General features: G+C 32.0%; 4 protein-coding genes across 5 annotated transcripts in view; 1 reads left to right on the forward strand and 3 right to left on the reverse strand.

Annotated features, from left to right (window-relative positions):
• LOC144854164 (serine/threonine-protein kinase RIO1-like) overlaps positions 1-1,635 on the forward strand; it is a 107,916-nt gene extending 106,281 nt beyond the window's left edge. For both annotated transcript variants that reach the window (XM_078712060.1, XM_078712059.1), the window contains 3 exons: positions 270-323; positions 564-713; positions 1,334-1,635. In XM_078712060.1, coding sequence (XP_078568186.1) covers positions 270-323; positions 564-713; positions 1,334-1,450 — 321 coding nt within the window. In that variant the 3' untranslated portion in view covers positions 1,451-1,635. The remainder of the gene's footprint in view (positions 1-269; positions 324-563; positions 714-1,333) is intronic.
• Positions 1,636-2,874: 1,239 nt separating this feature from the next.
• LOC144854171 (ADP/ATP translocase 1-like) lies at positions 2,875-5,150 on the reverse strand. Its single transcript, XM_078712067.1, has 2 exons — positions 4,845-5,150; positions 2,875-3,654 (listed from the first exon to the last, which is right to left on the reverse strand). The coding sequence occupies exons 1-2, from the start codon at positions 5,001-5,003 to the stop codon at positions 2,875-2,877; spliced, it is 939 nt and encodes a 312-aa protein (XP_078568193.1). The 5' UTR covers positions 5,004-5,150.
• A 5,675-nt stretch (positions 5,151-10,825) lies between these two features.
• LOC144854003 (acid-sensing ion channel 1-like) lies at positions 10,826-17,653 on the reverse strand. Its single transcript, XM_078711885.1, has 9 exons — positions 17,542-17,653; positions 17,204-17,316; positions 16,301-16,482; positions 15,706-15,865; positions 15,360-15,419; positions 14,658-14,829; positions 12,539-13,099; positions 12,250-12,341; positions 10,826-11,626 (listed from the first exon to the last, which is right to left on the reverse strand). Exons 1-9 carry the CDS (start codon positions 17,550-17,552, stop codon positions 11,499-11,501), a joined length of 1,479 nt encoding a protein of 492 aa, XP_078568011.1. The 5' UTR covers positions 17,553-17,653; the 3' UTR covers positions 10,826-11,498.
• LOC144854006 (bile acid-sensitive ion channel-like) lies at positions 17,636-22,475 on the reverse strand. The gene is made up of 3 exons (XM_078711890.1): positions 21,160-22,475; positions 18,462-18,629; positions 17,636-17,748 (listed from the first exon to the last, which is right to left on the reverse strand). Exons 1-3 carry the CDS (start codon positions 21,291-21,293, stop codon positions 17,703-17,705), a joined length of 348 nt encoding a protein of 115 aa, XP_078568016.1. The 5' UTR covers positions 21,294-22,475; the 3' UTR covers positions 17,636-17,702.
• Positions 22,476-22,525: the final 50 nt, after the last annotated feature.

Genomic DNA, 22,525 nt, shown 5'->3' on the forward strand with positions numbered 1-22,525 from the left:
ATAAATGACGTCACGGTTGAGTGATCACGCTGAAAAGCTTATTATGACTAGGTTACAGTATTTGAAAGACATTGTGAAATTTTGGTAATCATTGACATTTAACTTTTTGAGATATTTGTTACACAAAAAGTGTACAGAAAGAATAAAAAAAATAAAAAAAAAATAAATAAAGATTTCATACAATAACAATAGGTGATCATTTTATTCTAAATGATCACCTAATAATATTTAATAACCATATACAATTACAATGTTATTCTTTCTTTCAGATATATTACAGTACGTTAACTGGAATGAAACCAGACTTAAGTGGTGTACAACAGGTAAATCACTATTAGCCACCAAATCTCAACTCACCTCTTAAATATTTTGCTTTTTAAATCACCCTAGTAACGGCTAAGAAATAGTTTTTAATTTTTCAAATGCATTTAAACTAATGGTTTAAAATAAAGGGGACATTTTGTGAACGCTCGCAATTTGAATGAATTGCGAAATAGTTTAATGAATTTAACAAAACATGTTTGTAAAAGACGTATAAACTTATTTAATTATTATTTTGGCAGCAACCAGCACTGTTATCAGAACAAACAAATGAAGAAATAGATGATAGCGACACTGGTAGTAGTGACGAGGAGAGCGAGGGCAGTCTAACAGAAAGTAGACAAAGTCATAAACACCAAAGGTCAAGGGATGAATCACCAAATACTAAAAAGGTCAGTTACGGTCAAGAAACTTAATTCTGATTCCACTCGTTATTACGGGTCACAGTTTTATGTAGTACTCCTCATTTAAATCCTTGTCTACACAATCAAACTTTATGCGACAACAAAATGTGATGTGCCCATATATGAATATGATGTCATATCAGTACCATATTAAGGCATATCACTACCATACGTGGACACATCACACTTTTTTTGTCAAACTAGTTTGGTAGTGTAGACAGAGCTTTAGTCGTAGCTAAAAACCGTCTCTCAAATGGAAAAATAATTTAATTCAAAGTTTAATTTGAAATCCTTTTCAAAGACTTCTATTATAATACATATATATTTTTAAATTGTATTTAATGATCAGCTTCGGCTAGATGGAATGCCCTCATAAAATGTAGTTAAAATAAATACAAAGTCATAGTCAGAGTTGAAAAAGTGTTAAGGCAACGCAAGCCTAAATGTTTTTGTAATAATCTAAACAATCATGTGTTGTGGATAAATTACAATTTTGAAGAATGTTGTGCCACATACTGTCTACGACCTAAATAAAATAAACCCATTAAAAATCTTGTTCAAATCTTTTCTGTAATAAATTTTGCCTAATATTTAACATCTATTTCTAGGAACGAAAACAAGCAGTTAAAGACGAAAAGCGTGAAAAGAGAAAAACTAAAGTACCTAAACATCTGAAGAAACGAAAAGAAAAACTTTCAAGAATTAACAAAGGTGGCAAAAAGTAAATTTTAAAAAGTTGATTTTTTATTTTAAATGTTCTTTAACTCCCCGTGGATTAAAATATATTATTATATTATAAATTGTATGGATTGCAGTATACAGATTAAAAGTAATACTACAGTAATTCCATTAATTTTATTTAAAAAGGTGAAATAAATACAAAATCAAACATTGAATTTAAGTAAAGTGTATAACACAACATTTAATAGATTCCAAAATAAACAATGTAGTCATTACATGCTATATTTAGCACCATTTACTTTTATATAAATAAAGAATTTATTGAAAATATTGCACCATTTTCTCGTATAAAACTCTGTCTGCACTATTAAACTAGTTTGACAAACAAAGTGCGATGTGCCCAAATATGGTAGTGATATTCCCAAATATGGTAGTGATATGACATCATCATGTCCTTATATGGGCACATCACATTATTTTGTCACATAGAGTTTGATAGTGTAGACAGAGCTTAAGGTTCATTGCTTGTTTTGATAGAAAACACACAAGTAACTGCAATCTGTGCCACTATACAAAGATAACATATTAAAGCTACAATCCCTCATTGCATTCAGTCAATAGCATTCATTTATTGAAAAACCCAATATATAAGGATTAACTATTCATTATAAAACAGATTTTGTTGAATATGACTTTGGTTATAAAAAAAATATGGCATAAATAAATTATATTACTTGCAATTAAAATTGTTTTATTCAAATTAGTCTGACCATATTATTATGAGCTGAACCCATCTCTGAAATATTCAATAAGATTTACTTTTTCAAACTTAAAAAAAAATTTATTATGACTGATTTTAAAGTTTGATTGAAGAGTTGGCTCTTGTGTATAAATATAACACTATAAACTATGAAGAGGGTTAAAGAAAAAAAGAAACAAAGAAAAAAGAAAACAATACGCAGTATTAATTTATGAATAACAATATGAATTATCGCTTAGGGTCTTTGCAAGCTACAATTATAGGAAGGAAAAGCTGTATTGTAGTACTTCCTGCCAGAAATATTCATAATAAATGTGCACATTTTTTGTGCTACAAACCTGAAAGTTATTCAGAACCTTGTATAAACACGGACCTATTGCTCCATGATATAAGATTTTATAGTATGGGAAGCTCAACCTGCTACACAGTATGCATGGTTTTGGGGTTGTGTAAAGGACTTAAGAAAGTTTAAAATGCTTTGGGGTGGGAAGGTGCAGTTATTTCCCTTCAGCACAAGCCAATGATGTTTGATGCCATGTATTTTCAGCTGTGTTAAAGCATTTTAACTTCATAGAAGTGTAACTTATTGAATCTTTCCCAAAACATACAGTAGCTTTGTTTTTTTTTTGTGCAGAAAAAAAACCCAGTATTTTTGTGCCTCGGACCATTTCAAATACATTTGTCGCTGATCTTGTTTAAATTCTGCATTCAAATAATTTGTTGTAGTTGGTCATACATGACCAAGACTAATGCACTCCCTGTACTCTTCAAAAAGTTTGAAACAATCCCTTTGAAGAACGCTTCTGGCCCTTCCTCGTAGTATATCTTGCGGCAACAATGCATTGCACTTTTGTAAAGCATCTCAGACTTGGGTTTACCGCTCTGCATCATCAACCTCCTCCTTACTGTATCAAACGGATAACTAATCTGACTAAATATCATCGCAAACTCTGCAATTGCTAGCTGGATCGCTATAGATGATTTTCTCGATTCTGGTAAAGATTCTTTCAGCGTATCATAAATGCCAAAATATGCAGCCCTGTAAAGTACAAATCCATAAATCGCAACTGAAAATCCCCTATAAAATCCAATAACGCCATCTGAATAAAATATCCGTTTTGCACAATCTAATAGTCCTTTAAATTCTCTATCTGCGGCATTTTTACCCAAATCCGCGCCAAGTCTAGTCCTAACAAAATCCAAAGGGTAAACAAAGCACATCGCTGTCCCACCAGCTGCACCCCCTGCGGCTAAATTACCAAATAGGTAGCGATAGAAATGTTTTTTGTAGTCTACACCATCAAGAAATATTACTTTGTATTTATCTTTGAAAGCAAAACCAAGGGCTTGTGCTGGAAAAGAGCGTATGACATTGGCAGTGTTACCGCGCCATAGTGAGAAAAAGCCTTGTTCTTTGGGAATTCTAACCAAACAGTCAATAAGTCCCTTGTATCTTTTGTTTGGTGGAATTGAAAGTGTTGGCTGCACCTATATAAAACAGTGAAAAGATTTAATTTATATTATTGTTTAAATAACTAGGCCTAGGTAGGCCCATCTTGGCATAGACTTAGCCTGGTCCACTTAATATATATATAAAAAAATTTACTTTATCGTTTTGATTTAGCTTTTCGCTTTTTTTTTGTATCTCTATTGAGATCCAGCCACTGATACCCACAGCATTGTCATTTTTTCTGAAATGATATACTAATATGGGCCTAACCTAGGTCTTAGCCTAATATAGTAATAGTATTTAGTAATATAGGGCCTAGGCTAGGCCTAGTACTAGTAGTATGGATGGTCACCTACCCTATTCTTCTACGGGGAACAGACGATCGGGACCACGGACGATCGGGCCCAAGACGATCGGGCCCAGAAAACGTGGTCCCGATCGTCTTTAGCGTTGGGCCCGATCGTCATACCAGTTGGGCCCGATCGTCCAGTGTTTTCAGAACCATGTTGGGTCCGATAGTCTTAACAGTTGGTCCCGATCGTCTTAGCGTTGGGCCCGATAGTCGTTTGTGTTATATAAAATAATGTGCCACATTTCATCATTTTTAATTCCTACTGCTAGTGTCAACGTGCTTTTCTTGCGTAATTAGGATTTTAATTAAAAAGGTTAATTAGATTTTTTTCTGATTTTATCATAATTTTCCCCTAATTAACACTACTGGTTTTAAGAATTTCTTACCAATACTCTCGATTTATGAATAAATGTGATTGATTTGATTGCTATTAAGTATTATTGTGTTGTTTGTATTCGCGTATTTATTTTTTAAAATTTTCTGAGAATGTTTTGGGCCCGATCGTCTTGTTTGTTGGGCCCGATCGTCTGGGCCCGATCGTCTCTGGGCCCGATCGTCTTTCACCCTTGATGGGCCCGATCGTCTCACGATTTGGGCCCGATCGTCTTGAAGTGGGCCCGATCGTCTGGGCCCGATCGTCCGTGGTCCCGATCGTCTGATAACCTTCTTCTACTAATTAAATAGGGCCTAGGCCTAGCTTTAATAGTAGTAGGCCTAGTACTAGCCTACTAATAATACTAAATAGGACTGTTGTTACTAATAAATCCATTTTATATAGTCGCCTATACTATAAGACCTAGGCCTATCCCTACTAGGCCTAAATAATAGATTTAGGCCTAGGCCTATAGCCTATATAATATTATAACTAGGGCCTACCTGCAGCAACAGCTGGACACGCTCAAGAGGTGCCACGGCAACTTTGGCTATGATTGCGGACAATCCTCCACATGTGAGGTTTTTTAAGAATGAAGGAACACCAGCCATAGAAGAACAGTGATGATGTACAGTAGATAAATGGTGATCTGGACACAGCATGATGATTTTAAACACTTAAAACAATTTAATGTTTTCACGTACACACACAGCAGTTGACGTACTATTATAGTAATATTTACGGCGTGTGTAGTAGGAGCGCACGTACGCAGTTTGTTTCGTTCGATATGAGACGCGGAAATCAGCCAATAACCTTCTGTGTTGTTTTTTGTTCACACACAACACGTGGTTTTGTTATCGGTTCATTGTTGTGAACGAGAGGTCATCACAGCGGATTACGTGCCTAGCATAATGTACGTGTTTAAACATTAATGACACTTCATGGATAATCGATCGTAAGTGACTTTACACGTCAGCAGTAGCAGCATATATAGAACCCACATACATGTTCTTTGTGTATTAAAGATATCGCCTGTATACCATGCAAAAGGGTAACAAATATTTCAGTGAGGCAGGAATAGCAGAAAAATTACGATTTAGAATATTTAAGTAGGCCTATTGTTCCCCCACCCGAAAAAAACCATCAAAGGTTTTTGGTACACCACGTATGTAGTTCTGAAAAATTTAGATCAATACATTATTTTCGGACGTCCTCAGGAGTGAAGAAAAACAAATGGTACAAAAAATTATGATTTGGAAGTAGGGCCTACTGTATTGTAAATACAACTTTGAATAGGCTTTTTTTTGTAGTTCTAATACTATTTTGATATGAAGTTTGCGATATACCCAAATAAATGCGCATATATGGCAATAATATTGCATAATAATTGAATTTCAAAAAGTCGATAATTTGGCCATTTTTTAAAAATGACCAAATTTCGACCCTTTTATTTTTTGACATAACTGGTTACTATGACTCTATACGATGATGATAACGCAATATATGTGTATATATGGCAATATTATTGCATAATAATTGAATTTTAAAAAGTCGATATTTTGGCCATTTTTGGAAAAAATCTCTGTACTATAGTAAGGGATTTTTTTCGAAAAATGGCCAAATTTCGACCTTTTTATTTTTCGACACAAATGGTTACTATATATAGCAATATTATTGCATAATAAGACTATTTTAAAAAGTGCGTATTTTGGCCATTTTTTGAAAAAATCCCTGTACTATTATAGTAAGGGGTTTTTTCGAAAAATGTCCAAATTTCGACCTTTTTATTTTTCGACATAAATGGTTACTATACGTCTATAAGATGATTATAACGCAATATATGCGCATATATAGCAATATTATTGCATAATAACAGTATTTTAAAAAGTGCGTATTTTGGCCATTTTTTAAAAAAATCCCTGTACTAAATAGTAAGGGGTTTTTTTCGAAAAATGTCCAAATTTCGACTACTTTATTTTTCGACATAAATGGTTACTATACGTCTATAAGATGATTATAACGCAACATATGCGCATATATAGCAATATTATTGCATAATAACAGTATTTTAAAAAGTGCGTATTTTGGCCATTTTTGGAAAAAATCCCTGTACTATAGTAAGGGATTTTTTCCAAAAATGGCAAAATTTCGACTACTTTATTTTTCGACATAAATGGTTACTATACGTCTATAAGATGATTATAACGCAATATATGCGCATATATAGCAATATTATTGCATAATAACAGTATTTTAAAAAGTGCGTATTTTAGACATTTTTTGAAAATATCCCGGTACTATAGTAAGGGATTTTTTCCAAAAATGGCCAAATTTCGACCTTTTTATTTTTCGACATAAATGGTTACTATACGTCTATAAGATGATTATAACGCAATATATGCGCATTTTATTGCATATTAACTGTATTTTAAAAAGTGCGTATTTTGGCCATTTTTCGAAAAATGACCAAATTTCGACCTTTTTATTTTTCGACATAAATGGTTACTATACGTCTAAAAGATGATTATAACGCAATATATGCGCATATATAGCAATATTATTGCATAATAAGACTATTTTAAAAAGTGCGTATTTTGGCCATTTTTTGAAAACTTCCCTGTACTATAGTAAGGGGTTTTTTCGAAAAATGGCCAAATTTCGACCTTTTTATTTTTCGACATAAATGGTTACTATACGTCTATAAGATGATTATAACGCAATATATGCGCATATATGGCAATATTATTGCATAATAAGACTATTTTAAAAAGTGCGTATTTTGGCCATTTTTTGGAAAAAATCCCCGTACTATAGTAAGGGGTTTTTTTCGAAAAATGGCCAAATTTCGACCTTTTTATTTTTCGACATAAATGGTTACTATACGTCTATAAGATGATTAAAACGTAATATATGCGCATATATAGCAATATTAATGCATAATAAGACTATTTTAAAAAGTGCGTATTTTGGCCATTTTTTGAAAAGTTCCCGGTACTATAGTACAGGGATTTTTCGAAATATGGCCCAATTTCGACCTTTTTATTTTTCGACATAAATGGTTACTATACGTCTATAAGATGATTAAAACGTAATATATGCGCATATATAGCAATATTAATGCACAATAAGACTATTTTAAAAAGTGCGTATTTTGGCCATTTTTGGAAAAAAATCCCTGTACTATAGTAAGGGATTTTTTCGAAAAATGTCCAAATTTTGACCTTTTTATTTTTCGACATAAATGGTTACTATACGTCTATAAGATGATTATAACGCAATATATGCGCATATATAGCAATATTATTGCATAATAAGACTATTTTAAAAAGTGCGTATTTTTGCCATTTTTTGAAAAAATCCCTGTACTATAGTAAGGGGTTTTTTCGAAAAATGGCCAAATTTCGACCTTTTTATTTTTCGACATAAATGGTTACTATACGTCTATAAGATGATTAAAACGTAATATATGTGCATATATAGCAATATTAATGCATAATAAGACTATTTTAAAAAGTGCGTATTTTGGCCATTTTTGGAAAAAAATCCCTGTACTATAGTAAGGGATTTTTTCGAAAAATGACCAAATTTCGACCTTTTTATTTTTTGACATAAATGGTTACTATACGTCTATAAGATGATTATAACGCAATATATGTGCATATATAGCAATATTATTGCATAATAAGACTATTTTAAAAAGTGCGTATTTTGGCCATTTTTTGAAAAAATACCTGTACTATAGTAAGGGATTTTTTCGAAAAATGGCCAAATTTCGACCTTTTTATTTTTTTACATAAATGGTTACTATACGTCTATAAGATGATTATAACGCAATATATGCGCATATATAGCAATATTATTGCATAATAAGACTATTTTAAAAAGTGCGTATTTTTGCCATTTTTTGAAAAAATCCCTGTACTATAGTAAGGGGTTTTTTCGAAAAATGGCCAAATTTCGACCTTTTTATTTTTCGACATAAATGGTTACTATACGTCTATAAGATGATTAAAACGTAATATATGTGCATATATAGCAATATTAATGCATAATAAGACTATTTTAAAAAGTGCGTATTTTGGCCATTTTTGGAAAAAAATCCCTGTACTATAGTAAGGGATTTTTTCGAAAAATGACCAAATTTCGACCTTTTTATTTTTTGACATAAATGGTTACTATACGTCTATAAGATGATTATAACGCAATATATGTGCATATATAGCAATATTATTGCATAATAAGACTATTTTAAAAAGTGCGTATTTTGGCCATTTTTTGAAAAAATACCTGTACTATAGTAAGGGATTTTTTCGAAAAATTGCCAAATTTCGACCTTTTTATTTTTTTACATAAATGGTTACTATACGTCTATAAGATGATTATAACGCAATATATGCGCATATATAGCAATAATATTGAATAATAACAGTATTTTAAAAAGTGCGTATTTTGGCCATTTTTGGAAAAAATCGCTGTACTATAGTAAGGGATTTTTTTCAAAAATGGCCAAATTTCGACCTTTTTATTTTTCAACATAAATGGTTACTATACGTCTATATGATGAATATAACGCAATATATGTGCATATATAGCAATATTATTGCATAATAAAAGTATTTTAAAAAGTGCGTATTTTGGCAATTTTTGAAAAAATCCCTGTACTATAGTAAGGGATTTTTTTCGAAAAATGGCCAAATTTCGACCTTTTTATTTTTCGACATAAATGATTATTACGCAATATATGCGCATATATAGCAATATTATTGCATAATAACAGTATTTTAAAAAGTGCTTATTTTGGCTATTTTTGGAAAAAATCCCTGTAGGCCTACTATAGTAAGGGATTTTTTCCAAAAATGGCCAAATTTCAACATTTTAATTTTTCGACATAAATGGTAACTATACGTCTATAAGATGATTATAACGCAATATATGCGCATATATAGCAATATTATTGCATAATAACAGTATTTTAAAAAGATCGTATTTTGGCCATTTTTGGAAAAAATCCCTGTACTATTAGTAAGGGATTTTTTCAAAAAATGGCCAAATTTCGACCTTTTAATTTTTCGACATAAATGGTAACTATACGTCTATAAGATGATTATAACGCAATATATGCGCATATATAGCAATATTATTGCATAATAACAGTATTTTAAAAAGTCCGTATTTTGGCCATTTTTGGAAAAAATTCCTGTACTATAGTAAGGGATTTTTTCCAAAAATGGCCAAATTTCGACCTTTTTATTTTTCGAAACTTTGCGTCGATACGTCACTGCGTTGCGTTCTAATGGGAACCACGCTTTAGTGAGTTGACCAATCACAAGAGATGAATTATTCGCTTGTCATTGGTCAATTCATTTGCGTTGCGTCCTAGTGGGAATTAAGCTTAACAGAAATCATATAATTATATTTTAAAAAAAAGTATTTACTGGGTATTGTTTGAACTACTATCAATTACAAAATCAAAATAAATTATAAAACTATAGGTCGATAATGATGATGAATAGATTTTTTAGCTGTACTTGACCATTTAAACATTCTGAGAAAAAAACACCTTTTCGGTTACTCTTTGTAGTGTTTCGTAGTCCGTGAATTGACGTATTTTCTCCAAATTGTTGGAAACAATCAGATAAGCTTTCCTTTCCAGTTTGTGTTTCTATTTTTTATCTCAATAATGATACAGAGAACGTCGTAAAAAACCCCACCAGAAATGCCAAATCAGTATGATGAAAACCAATAAATACGCTAAGATACCAACACAAAATACGAAGACTATGTACAGTATCAATATGCAAGTTGTACCAACACGCCAGAGAGAGAGACCTAGAGAGTAAATCATACACTGAGTACAACATGCCAACACGGTGGGAGTATCCCACTATGAATACACTGAAATCACCAACTGCGGATCAAAACATCCAATAAGAAAGCAGCTATAACAATAACGTTACATCACCAACAAAATCGTCAACAATATTACATTTCACCAATATTTCCGTTGTAAAATTTATTAAACGGATATTGCTATGAAATTAATATCGTTTTAATAATGTATATTATAACTAACAATCTCATGTTATGTATGGTTATTAATTTCGTTTCAATTAAACCATGGACATGGTTAAGAGCTGGTCCATGATTAAAAGGAAAGTGACGCCGTGTAAGTCATTTTTGGTAATTTAGATTGTATTATATTCAGATAGATAGTGCTAATTGACTTTAAATGAATGTCTTGTGCTTTGATGTATAAGTTATTGAAATCAATAACTAATAAAACTATATAAACAAAGATGTAATTCTACCACACAATCGATTAAAGGCTTTCACCGCTAGCTTGGTTCCCACTAGGACGCAAGCGTGTTGACCAATGACAAGCGACAGTTCAAATAATCCATCGCTTGTGATTGGTCAACTTACGTCTCTAGTGATAACCAATGATGAATATTCTAAATACTTTTCTACATATATTTAACTGTATTTCACTGCGGGTTACAACATTTGATTAGGCCTTACGTTTATGCTACTTAAAACAAAATAAAATAATAAAAAAGAATGAATCTTAAAAACTAGTTTGGTGTTTTCGAACATTATTGAATTAGAGCGTGAACTCCAGATAGACAACCATATGAATATGACCAATATAGATACAACTAATGCATTATATAATTTAAGTTAATCCGCTAATATAAATTCACAAAGAGTTTATCAATTCTTAGTATAGTATTTAGTCTATCATTTCCAATTTAATTTACACAGATCAATACAAAAAAGTGAGTTACTAAGTCAGGTGCGGATTTAAGGTGGACCAATCCTCCCCCCACGCTACATTTCGCAAATGGTAATGCAAAAGATAGGACATCAAATTAAGTTCAGCACTTCATTTTACCATTTTTAGGCCCCGGGCTCCCTTTATTTCAAAATCCTGGATCCGCCACTGGTCTTTGAAAATCACGTAACTCTCACTTCCATTATTTACTAAATATAATTAATTACTAGTACAAGAAACACTTTAATTAAACATTGTATTCTCAAATAAACTGTTGATCTAATGTATTTTAACATCAGTTTCTATTTCGTCATTACGTTACTTCTACAATCCACAGTCACAATTTTATTATTTATTTTGGATAACTTTGTTATCAATATTGAGTTCAAGTTGCAATGACCTCTACTGTTGATTTCTTTCTTTTGTAACCCTGAATTAACCAGAAATCAATCGTCTCAAATATTGCCACGATACTTGCTCCGAAGAACAACCCAAGAGCACCACCGAAATCACCTGAAAAAATAAGAAGCAGGACTTAGAAATCGAGTCTGTGAGCAAGCAGAAACGGCTAGTTCTAAAATCTATTGTGGTGTTGTACTACACTAAATACCGTAAGACTAAAGCGTGGTTCCCACTAGAACGCAACGCAGCGACGTATTGACGCAAAGTGCTGTATTGCGTAATCACAAGTGGGAACCGACGACGCAACAGTGCTGCAAAGTTTCAGGTTTGATTTCAAACACAATTATCGGAAGGGCATTTTCTTAGGTTGCGTCGGTTACGGTGCGTCGCTAGTGGCAACCAAGCTTTAGAGTAGGCTTACAAGAATCTGACAATTGAACAAAAAAAATTATGTTAAATTTTAAATTAACTTTTAGACTTTTACGCATGGTTTCCACTTTGACGCAACGCAATGAACGTCAGCCCACCGTAAAGCTTTGTTCTCACTAGCAACCTACGCAACGTAAGAAAATGTCCTTCCAATAATTGTGTTTGCGTCTGCGTGAAATCAAAGATGCGATGTTTTCCGTCGGTTACCACTTGTGATTACGCAATACAGCACTTTGTGTCGATACGTCGCTGCGTTACGTTGCGTTGCGTTCTAGTGGGAACCACGCTTAAAATAATATACTTACATATGAGAGAAAATAGTTTGTATTTCGGTTGATCAATCAGTTCTTCCACTTTCAATGTTTCAAAGTAAACATGTACTCGAGCGAAATTATCTCTAAAAAATTTAGACACAATTTAGCCTACAGTTGTACAGTTTCTGACATTTTATGGTTGTCAAAATAGTTATTGAAAATTCTAATAAAACATTTCCAAATATTATAAACATATATATCCAGAAGAATTAATAATAACTTAGAATAATTAAACTCACTTAACTGTTACAATAAAATAAAATATTAAAAATGCTTTTACCTGATAAATTCTGTAGCCAATTCTAATATGTCGTTTTCTTGTATCAACACTTCCAACTTTTTGACAAACAGATCGTTTATATATACATACTGATCTTTATAAATGACATCAAACATGTAATCATAAACCTGGTCACCCATCGTGTTGTTCCAGCCTTCAGGATCATAAAGCTGAGCCCCACACTTATTCAGCTCACTTTGTACGTTTACATCTAGGCCAAATTCCCCAATGTAAAATTCAGTTATATTTTTTATTTCAAAATATATCAACGAATTATACTCGGTTGAATATTGTGGATCGTTTGAATATTCTGGATCGGTTTTATATAAATAGCCGATGTACATTATATTTAGAAGTTGCGATGAAACGATGTATTTAATACTATATACAAACTCGTAGAGGACGAACTCAAACAACGAAGTACAACCCCACATGTCACTGTTGCCGACTTGGTATTCTGCTGGTTTTACTGTATTCATGGCATCTCTTGTAGTATTTAAAATGTACAAGTTCAACACATCACCCACATCTTTGTCGTACAGGTCATACGAGGACTGTTTACTGAAATCAATAAACGAATTTAACGAAATAAACGAATAAACGAATAAAATAATTATAAACAAATCATCTCTGATTTGTTCAAATTGCCTGTTGTTATTATTGACGAAATGAAGTGAAATGGATTTAGCCCAATATCTGTTTCTTCGTTTATGTTTACACCTAAAATGTCACTTTTCTATAGACACATACACTCTCCACTGGGTCTATTTCATATTGATTACTGATATCATATTGATTACTGACATCATATTGATTACTGATATCATATTGATTACCGATATCATATTGATTACCGATATCATATTGATTACCGATATCATATTGATTACCGATATCATATTGATTACCGATATCATATTGATTACCGATATCATATTGATTAGTGACATCATATTGATTAGTGATATCATATTGATTAGTGATATCATATTGATTACTTATATCATATTGATCACTGACATCATATTGATCACTGACATCATATTGATTACTGATATCATATTGATTACTGATATCATATTGATTACCGATATCATATTGATTACCGATATCATATTGATTACCGATATCATATTGATTACTGATATCATATTGATTACTGATATTATATTGATTATTGACATATTGATTACTGACATCATATTGATTACTGACATCATATTCAATACTGATATCATATTGATTACTGATATCATATTGATTACCGATATCATATTGATTACCGATATCATATTGATTACTGATATCATATTGAATACTGACATCATATTGAATACTGGTATCATATTGATTACCGATATCATATTGATTACCGATATCATATTGATTACCGATATCATATTGATTACCGATATCATATTGATTACCGATATCATATTGATTACCGATATCATATTGATTAGTGACATCATATTGATTAGTGATATCATATTGATTAGTGATATCATATTGATTACTTATATCATATTGATCACTGACATCATATTGATCACTGACATCATATTGATTACTGATATCATATTGATTACTGATATCATATTGATTACCGATATCATATTGATTACCGATATCATATTGATTACCGATATCATATTGATTACTGATATCATATTGATTACTGATATTATATTGATTATTGACATATTGATTACTGACATCATATTGATTACTGACATCATATTCAATACTGATATCATATTGATTACTGATATCATATTGATTACCGATATCATATTGATTACCGATATCATATTGATTACTGATATCATATTGAATACTGACATCATATTGAATACTGGTATCATATTGATTACTGATATCATATTGATCACTAATATATTGATCACTGATATCATATTTGTTACTGACATCATATTGATCACTGATATCATATTTTTTACTGATATCATATTGATCACTAATATATTGATTACTGATATCATATTGATTACTGATATATTGATTACTGATATCATATTGATTACTGATATCATATTGATTACTGATATATTGATTACTGATATCTTATTGATAAATATTGTTTAACCAGTTCACAAACCTGATAGAACATCCTAAAGCCAATGTTATCATGTCTATATCATCTGCCACTTTCATTATATCTGCAACACCCCTCGATGGATAAGCACTGAACGACATCGACGTCTTGTACACCTCTTGTATACATTCATCCGGACAATCACATATTTCATTCCTCATAGATAAAAAATGTGCTGGAATAAAGTTCATTACAGTCTTTAATTATTTTAAAGAGAAAGAATTATACACCTGGTTAATGATTGGCCTATCGGTGGGGTTTGGAACATATTATTTGTATTGGTTGTGAATCTGCTCCTCGACTCTGGAACACACTGCCCATCTCAATTCGCCAATGTACTAACTTAATTTGAAAAAAATATTAAAAACTCATCTTTTTTCCAGGCTTATACATATAGTCATAGGCCTAATTCCTCTTAATTTAAATTCGCATATTTATTGTGCATTTAATCTGAGGTGATTGCATACTATAAGCATTCAAAAGCGCCTGAGCACCTTTGGTGGCGAAGTGCACTGTACAAATTTTTATTATTATTATTATTATTATAATTATTATTATTATAATTATTATTATTAAATATTATTAACGGATGAATTGATACAGAATGGATAAAGATGGATGTGATCATTAGACATTCTTTTTATAGAAAGTTGGTATACTTGATATTCATTGAAATATAATGCTCCTGATGTATAAAATACTTACTGTAACTATGGAGATAACATTCGGATATTTGCTTTGGTGAACAAAATGGGGTATTTTGTCCTGCAAAAAATGAAAAAAAAAATATAATATAACGCAACGCAATATTATATATATATAATATAAAATAATATAGTTTTTTTTAATAATTGAACTCTTTAAATGTGGATAAATCTTGAATGTTTATCCAATAATTAAATTTACACTTTTTACAAATTAAGGATATAACAATATAACTATTGTTGTAACAGTTACTCTTTCCTTTTAAATAAGAATCACTTTTTTCCTCTCTAGTTTATCATTATCTTAAACTTAAGTGTTTTAAATAAGTGAATTAAATAGTCCAAACCTCCTGGTAAATAATAATCTCTGCAAGAGCAATTTTGAACCATAAACTCTGATTCACATTCCATAAGACATTTATTCTGTGTGTAAGGTCCACTTAAGTACTTAAGCGAACGAGCGCCCTCTTCAATACATTCACCATATGGGTTAGGTAGATTAACAACCTGTTGATGAGACAATTGATTAACTTATATATACTATTAAGGAACTTCAAACGTTCGATGACTTGTTACCTTTACTAGGTCATTAGCTTAAAAGACAACTTTACTGAGCCATATCGTAAATCTCGCAATATGTTCTGAAATAATTTGTACATCCCTAATACGTTGTCAAAATATGGTTCTCGGTGAAAGTCGTCCTTTATTTCGAATGCGGAGATACTGGACATGCTTCTCCACTCAATGAAGGTCCAGGCGATGACCGATAACACAAGGTGCTAGCTCGTGACGTGGCACTCTAATAATTATCACACATGCAGACAATTTCAAATAGGATCGGAATTGATTTCAATTCATTATAGGAACTATTTTGCATATTATGTCATCCATCAGTCGTGTCGTCATGTTTTGTATATATTTATACTGCATGTGAAAACGTACCTTAGATTTTCTAATTGTAATTTGTGTTTGTGTTCCCGTTGAAACGTCAATACCAGAAGATTGTAAATCTGGAATGTCGTGTTTGCTCGCAATAGAAATTCTAAATCCAATATTTTCTCTCGGTGCTGAATAGAAGTCATATTTCTCTACATTTAAAATCAATGATAACCCGTATGTCGTGCCTGAATATATAAATAAATAAATACGTTTAAAATTAATATTATGCACACTGGTTATTGATCATTCCAAAAATAAGTGTGTTTTGTTTTGGCGTCTTGGATAGTAAACTGGAAAAATGGAGTCGGAAGATAAACAGAAGAATGTTAAACTGGTACGGTCATCTAATAGGACTCACAGAAAATACACCTGTAAAATTAGCTCTACTGGATAACAAGAAAGTGAAAAGACCAGTTGAAAATATGGAAAAAAGATAAAGGATGAATTAAAAGCAGTATCAAATTAAATTGGCCCGCCAGGAATAAATGGCACATAATAGTTGAACGACCAATGTCTCCTATCTCAAAGACCATTAATCCGAACAAAGCTTGAGCACAAGTGTCAGTACAGAAGATAATTATGTTAGAAAGAAAAAGATTTTTAACTTTTTGTTCAATTTATGCCATTTTGTATATGAAATAATAGTTATTCATTGTGATCAAAAATTGGATCGAAAAAAACATTATTTACGTGAAAGAACTGTAATGTAAAGTAAAAAATTTAAATGGAGATAGGCAATGTTTATATTTAATAGTCATTAAATGAATATAGCTAAAATTGCATTGCATATGTTTTTTTGTTTTAATGTTGAAGCCATTCATCGTACTTTTATGGCAAAACGTTTGCACAAGTTGTCCAATTCAAGTAACATCCACAATAATGAACATTATGATATTTTAATCTTACCGGTTCCGTTGATAAGGTTGCTAGATGGCGGTACAAATCTGTAGCATAGACCATAATTCGTTATCGTTTTCTTAAAGTCATCAGCTGTACATGGTTCCCCATTAAAATAGCATCTAGTAACACAACAAAAAGCGGTCGTAAAAAGCGATTCAAAATTGTAGCATTTATCTGTGTGTTTGTGTCGATATGTCTTCCTCTTTTAACACATAAAAATAGTAATAACATTAGGCCTATATTGGCAGAAAATACTTAGTAAAGCAAGTTACGTTGATGGCTAGTCGGATAAAAGTGACAAACTAGGGAATTAAAAAGTGGAACTAATACTAATATTCACTTACACCCTCAGCATTGAATTGATATGATGTCCGCTTCGTTCAATAAATGTCTTGACGTCACCGCCGCCTGGGAACTCATCTTCGAACTCCAATGGCGGTCCGCGACTTTCTTTTATGAAACTGACTGACGGAAACAGTGTTTTAAGATACAGTAGCCCATAATTTTAATAGCTAAGAAGACCTCCAAAGTCCGTCATTACTGACGGTGATCTAAAAAAGAATATAATCAAAATCAAGGTTTAGAGACGAGAAAGGGAGTCGATGGATAGCGACAGAAAGAGTTCATGAGGTAGCAACGAAGGGAGTCGAGAGGTTCCAATGGTAACAAAAGGAGGAATGCAACGTTTAAATTATTATTGATCAAAGAGAGCCTTTGTTTCTCCGTTGTTGTGTGCAATTAAGAAAAAAAATTTAAAGGTACGGATTCAAAATTTTTGAATTATACAGCTCACTATGTCGGTCAGTTGGTCGGTCGGTTGGTTGGTCGGTAAACACTAACTTGAGCACGCGACTGCAGCGATGTATATATCCTTTTAGTAATGTAATTCCCTATTAGAACAAGAAACAAACTTATCCCATTCACACGTATACGATCTCTAGCATTTAACAAATTGTTACCTTGGTACGAACGTTTGAAAGAAGTGTTTTCTTGTTACATCGATATAAAAAAAAGTCGGTAATCTTCACAGGCATGTAATATAACATCAATGTAACACCGCGTGCTATATCTATTGGAGCTTGCTTCCCACGAGGGCGCAGCGCAACACGAAGACTTGCATGAAGCACAAGCATGTTAAATCACATGTACCTACATTTACATTGTTGTAACATGCAAAACTCTTTCACACGTTACGTTAAGTTACGTCCTAGTTCACATGGTACGAATTTAATTGTAATAGTAATAATGACAATTATGATAATACCTTAACATGTTTGAGTTGCAAATGACCACATTTGGAAACTCCTGTGGTCCTCTATACTTCTGCTGAAATTTGGTGTTTGTTTCAAACTCCAAGAACGTATTAACAGACGAATACACTTGATATGACAGAGTTACAAATGAAACACACAACACCACCGTCCACAAAAGCCTGTGGAAACACATAATAAACACACAATTGTAAAAAAACTTAAATAATGGACGTTTTAAAACATTTTTTAATTTTAAAAAGTAGAAAACAAAAAAATAAAAAGAATTTCATTAAAAACCAGTTCAAGTTCAACTATAACATTTCCAAAAAAAAATGGCCTAAGCAGTTTTGTGAATGTTATTAGAAATGTCAATGGAAAAATTGACAACGAAGACACTTTCTGCAAATGGTCCTGTTGGAATGGTACCTCTCTCACCCCCCTCTCCTCCCTTTTCTCTCAATGTTTAGTATAGTAATGGACGATTGCGATTATCCAACATTTTAAAAAACATTTTATATTTGAATTTATAATTTAAATTTGATAAATGTGTTTTTATTTTGTTTCGACTGGGGAAATCGAAATCGAACATTGTATGGCCTCACCAAATTAAGAATACGCATGCGCACAAACCAAAGCTTTAAATTCGTATGAATGGCTTCACTGTAGCGAGAAGATGTACGGGTGGTATATGAATAATGTGCTGCGTAATAAAGTTTAATTAGTGTAAAATGAACTGGAGATCAATACGGATGAGTATAATAGGAGCCACGCCATTGATTTACTGTACTCAACAATTTAAATATAAATAAGTAAATGTTAGCTTTGTTTGTTCAGTTTTGACGTTTTCTCAAACTAATACAAAATAAATGAAAATAAGTATTTATGAGATGAGTGAAGAGTTGATTTATTAGAAAAACAAAAATCGAGAACTTGTCACGTGCAAACCCCTGAAAAAAAGACACACACAAACAAATGAAGCAATGATGACAAAACAAATAAATGCAGCTTGCAAGTGCAATAATTAATAAGCTGGAGAATGTTTTCTTTTTGCTAATTTTTTTTACCTAATTGCAAGGAGTAAAGAGATGTATATTGTTGGTGCTTTACCAATTTCATTACATAATTTTGGCCAAAACAGAAGAGAAAAATAAAAGGCGGCAAAAAAAAATAATGGTAGTTAAAGATGAAGTTACATTTGATGAAGACTGCGTATTATAATCATGGTAGGATTTCGACATAGGCATAGATGAATAAGCAACAAGGTGTGGCCAAACTATCTACTGTATATGTTTGAATCTCTGTCTACACTATCAAACTAGTTTTAACAACAAGAAATGTGATGTGGCCAAATATCGTAGTGACATGCACAAATATGGTAGTGATATGACATCATCATGTCCATTTTTTTGTCGCATAAAGTTTGATAGTGTAGACAAAGCTGAAGATATTTCTTTAATAACTACGGTACAGATTTCGATTTTGTAAATTATATCGTCGTAGCAAATTAAAATTCAATTTGCGGTCACTACAAGAATGACACATTGCGCTTTCTATCAATCATAAACTCAATTAATGCAACTGGTGGAGAGGCTATTGATTTCTTCTTTATTCTTGTACACGGATATTGAATTCATTACTGTTTGTGATATAAACACTTACCGCAAGTTTTCCATTTTCTTTCTAATGTTTTAATGACGGACTGTAAACTGGATATTTTACATAATGATTTATGAAGCAAAAGACTGTTTCAAAGAAAGGTTTTTATTGGCCGAGTTGACTTTAGACTGACTTTATTTGGGGCCGAGTTGACTTTAGGCCGAGACGGTTTAGGGGGCCACTTGAATCGAATTCATGTCAACGATACGGTATATAATTATAATAAAAATGAACTTAGAAATACAGATGAGTGTATCTCATAAAAGAAAAAAATTAACTTAGGTCCGAGATATTGGAATAAAGTGAATAATAAAGGAAATTAACCGAGATTGCAACAACTCTTTCAGATATTCCTACTGATTTCACTCTCTTTCGATCTTAGAATCTTGCCAAACTCCATACACATCTTTACGGGTCACAGCATTATGTAAATTCTTTTATGGTAGTCTTTCCTATGTAAACAATGTGTAAGATTTATTTTGCTTATGTTATTGTATAATTGTAGTTTTTGCTGGTCTACATTGTATCTTGGTGGTTTGACGCTTGTATCAGGTATCACCAATTTATCATTAAACCGTTGAATCACGTTAAATCAACATTATTTACGCGAATTCCGATGCATATGTACATAAAATAATTACATATAACTTATGCTGCGAAATAGAATAGAAACAAAAATGTAGACAAAAATGAACGAATTCTTCAATCCATGCAGAATAAAAGAGCAACAGCGCTTCACTCAATTAACAAAAAATAAAGAGGATAAAGGAATATAATTTAACAATTTATTGTAAAAAAAATACATAACGGATAATATTTGTGCAAATAAAATAATAGGCGTTCTTGTCCATTTGTTGGTTTAACTATTATAATCTTTCCACTAAGGATAGAATACCAGTAGGGCCTATTATTATTATTCTATTTTTATTACCATTTCTAGCTTCTTTTCTTAAAATATCGTTGTATATTCTTAGTTATAATACATTGCCACAGTATATCAGAAAAAATTTAAGAAAAAAAGTACAAATTAAAGTAAAGAATTTACAAAAATACCTTCGTGTCCACCTGTTACCGGTAGTGATGTTTCTTATTCCGTGAATAGATGTATTTTCTCCGAATATTTGCAATCGGTCATTTGTCGGCAAAATCTCGTCTTGTTCAATCTCGATTTCAGGTTTAACCTTCATGATTGTCGTATGCCTTAAGATGAGACCGTGGTAGACTTGGTTGTTGAACCGTACGTGTAACTTGAATCCTTGCGAATGATGACAAAACCAAGGTTTACTAGGCTATCTACTAATTTAACAGTTCAGTTCACCCAAATATCGTACACTAATCTAATATCAAACACTGTCGGTAATATCTAAATTACACTGTAACGTCGGGTGATTGTTATCCGGGTGTTTAATGAGACAATTAATCCAAGTATTGCTTGTGATTGTCTAACGTCAACGTAAATGTCAACGTAAATATAAATGAATCATGCGCAGAATCAGTAAGTTCAACTTACTTCTGCGTAGTCGTCACGTGACCACCAGTGGCTTACAGAGATAAGTATCACTTTGATGACGTATTGCACTTCATCCTCATTAATTTAACAAGTCTGTATCAATAGGTGGCAGCATTTACATACCGATCCTGGTAAGCCTACGTAATAAGTTATTAAACCTTTCTGTCTTGGTTGTATTCACATATTTGGTTTTCATAAACAAAAGGTCAGCTACGTTTTCTTCTAATATGATCGAAATACAAAAAGACAATATCGATTCAATGTAACCACCGAGAAATTCTAACTATTTCCAGAAGACATTGCTTCTGGCTTGTCAAATTGCCGTGTGTTGGCTACATACATTGTGTAAGTTAGTTATGTACATTTCTACAAGCTACACAAACAATAATAAACTATATATGAGCAGTTTACCCCTAGCCATGGTAATACAACAGCAGCTTGTATTACAGCACGAACTATTCCATAGACTCGATAAAATGCAGTGGAGGCATTCTTATATAGCAGCCTCATGCATACAAGAGCATATGCGAAAATTCTAAATACACAGGTGTTTCTAAGTTTGCGAATTTAGGAAGTTTTCTGAGAGACGAAAATAAAAAAGAAACATTTGAGAATGCAAATGAATCTTGATTTCCTAAGAAGAAATAATTAATTTCTGCAGATTTTGTTAAATTTGAAACTGCCATTAATAATCATTAGACATTATTATACCAAGCTGCATCAAATTCCAACTGAATGCCTATATGGAATTGAATACATTTTTATACACGTAAAAATAAACATATTTCTGTGTGTGGATATGTGCCACTTTTAGCCTAGACTATTTGGTCTACCTTGAAATGCAACACACTTTTGCGCGTGGAAAAATTAAATTTAACTGAGAACTTAAGCGTACTATTTTACAGTAGT

This window comes from Antedon bifida, chromosome 10 (genome assembly GCF_963402885.1).
Source record: "Antedon bifida chromosome 10, ecAntBifi1.1, whole genome shotgun sequence".
In the NCBI taxonomy this organism is placed as follows: Eukaryota; Metazoa; Echinodermata; class Crinoidea; order Comatulida; family Antedonidae; genus Antedon; species Antedon bifida.

Bases quoted from the DNA above. Each gene is read 5' to 3' on its own strand.
- LOC144854006 (XM_078711890.1), bottom strand. From the start codon at position 21,293: ATGAAGGTTAAACCTGAAATCGAGATTGAACAAGACGAGATTTTGCCG. The intron at 18,630-21,159 runs GTATTTTTGTAA...GTGTTTCCACAG, and splicing joins GGTAACAGGTGGACACGAAG to GCTTTTGTGGACGGTGGTGT. The intron at 17,749-18,461 runs GTATTATCATAA...ATTCTTTTTTAG, and splicing joins TGCAACTCAAACATGTTAAG to ATCACCGTCAGTAATGACGG.
- LOC144854171 (XM_078712067.1), bottom strand. From the start codon at position 5,003: ATGCTGTGTCCAGATCACCATTTATCTACTGTACATCATCACTGTTCT. The intron at 3,655-4,844 runs GTAGGCCCTAGT...TGTTTTATATAG, and splicing joins GTGTCCAGCTGTTGCTGCAG to GTGCAGCCAACACTTTCAAT.
- LOC144854003 (XM_078711885.1), bottom strand. The intron at 13,100-14,657 runs GTTTGTGAACTG...TATTGATTTCAG, and splicing joins GCTTTAGGATGTTCTATCAG to TAAACAGTCCTCGTATGACC. The intron at 11,627-12,249 runs GTAAGTATATTA...TTATTTTTTCAG, and splicing joins CAAACTATTTTCTCTCATAT to GTGATTTCGGTGGTGCTCTT.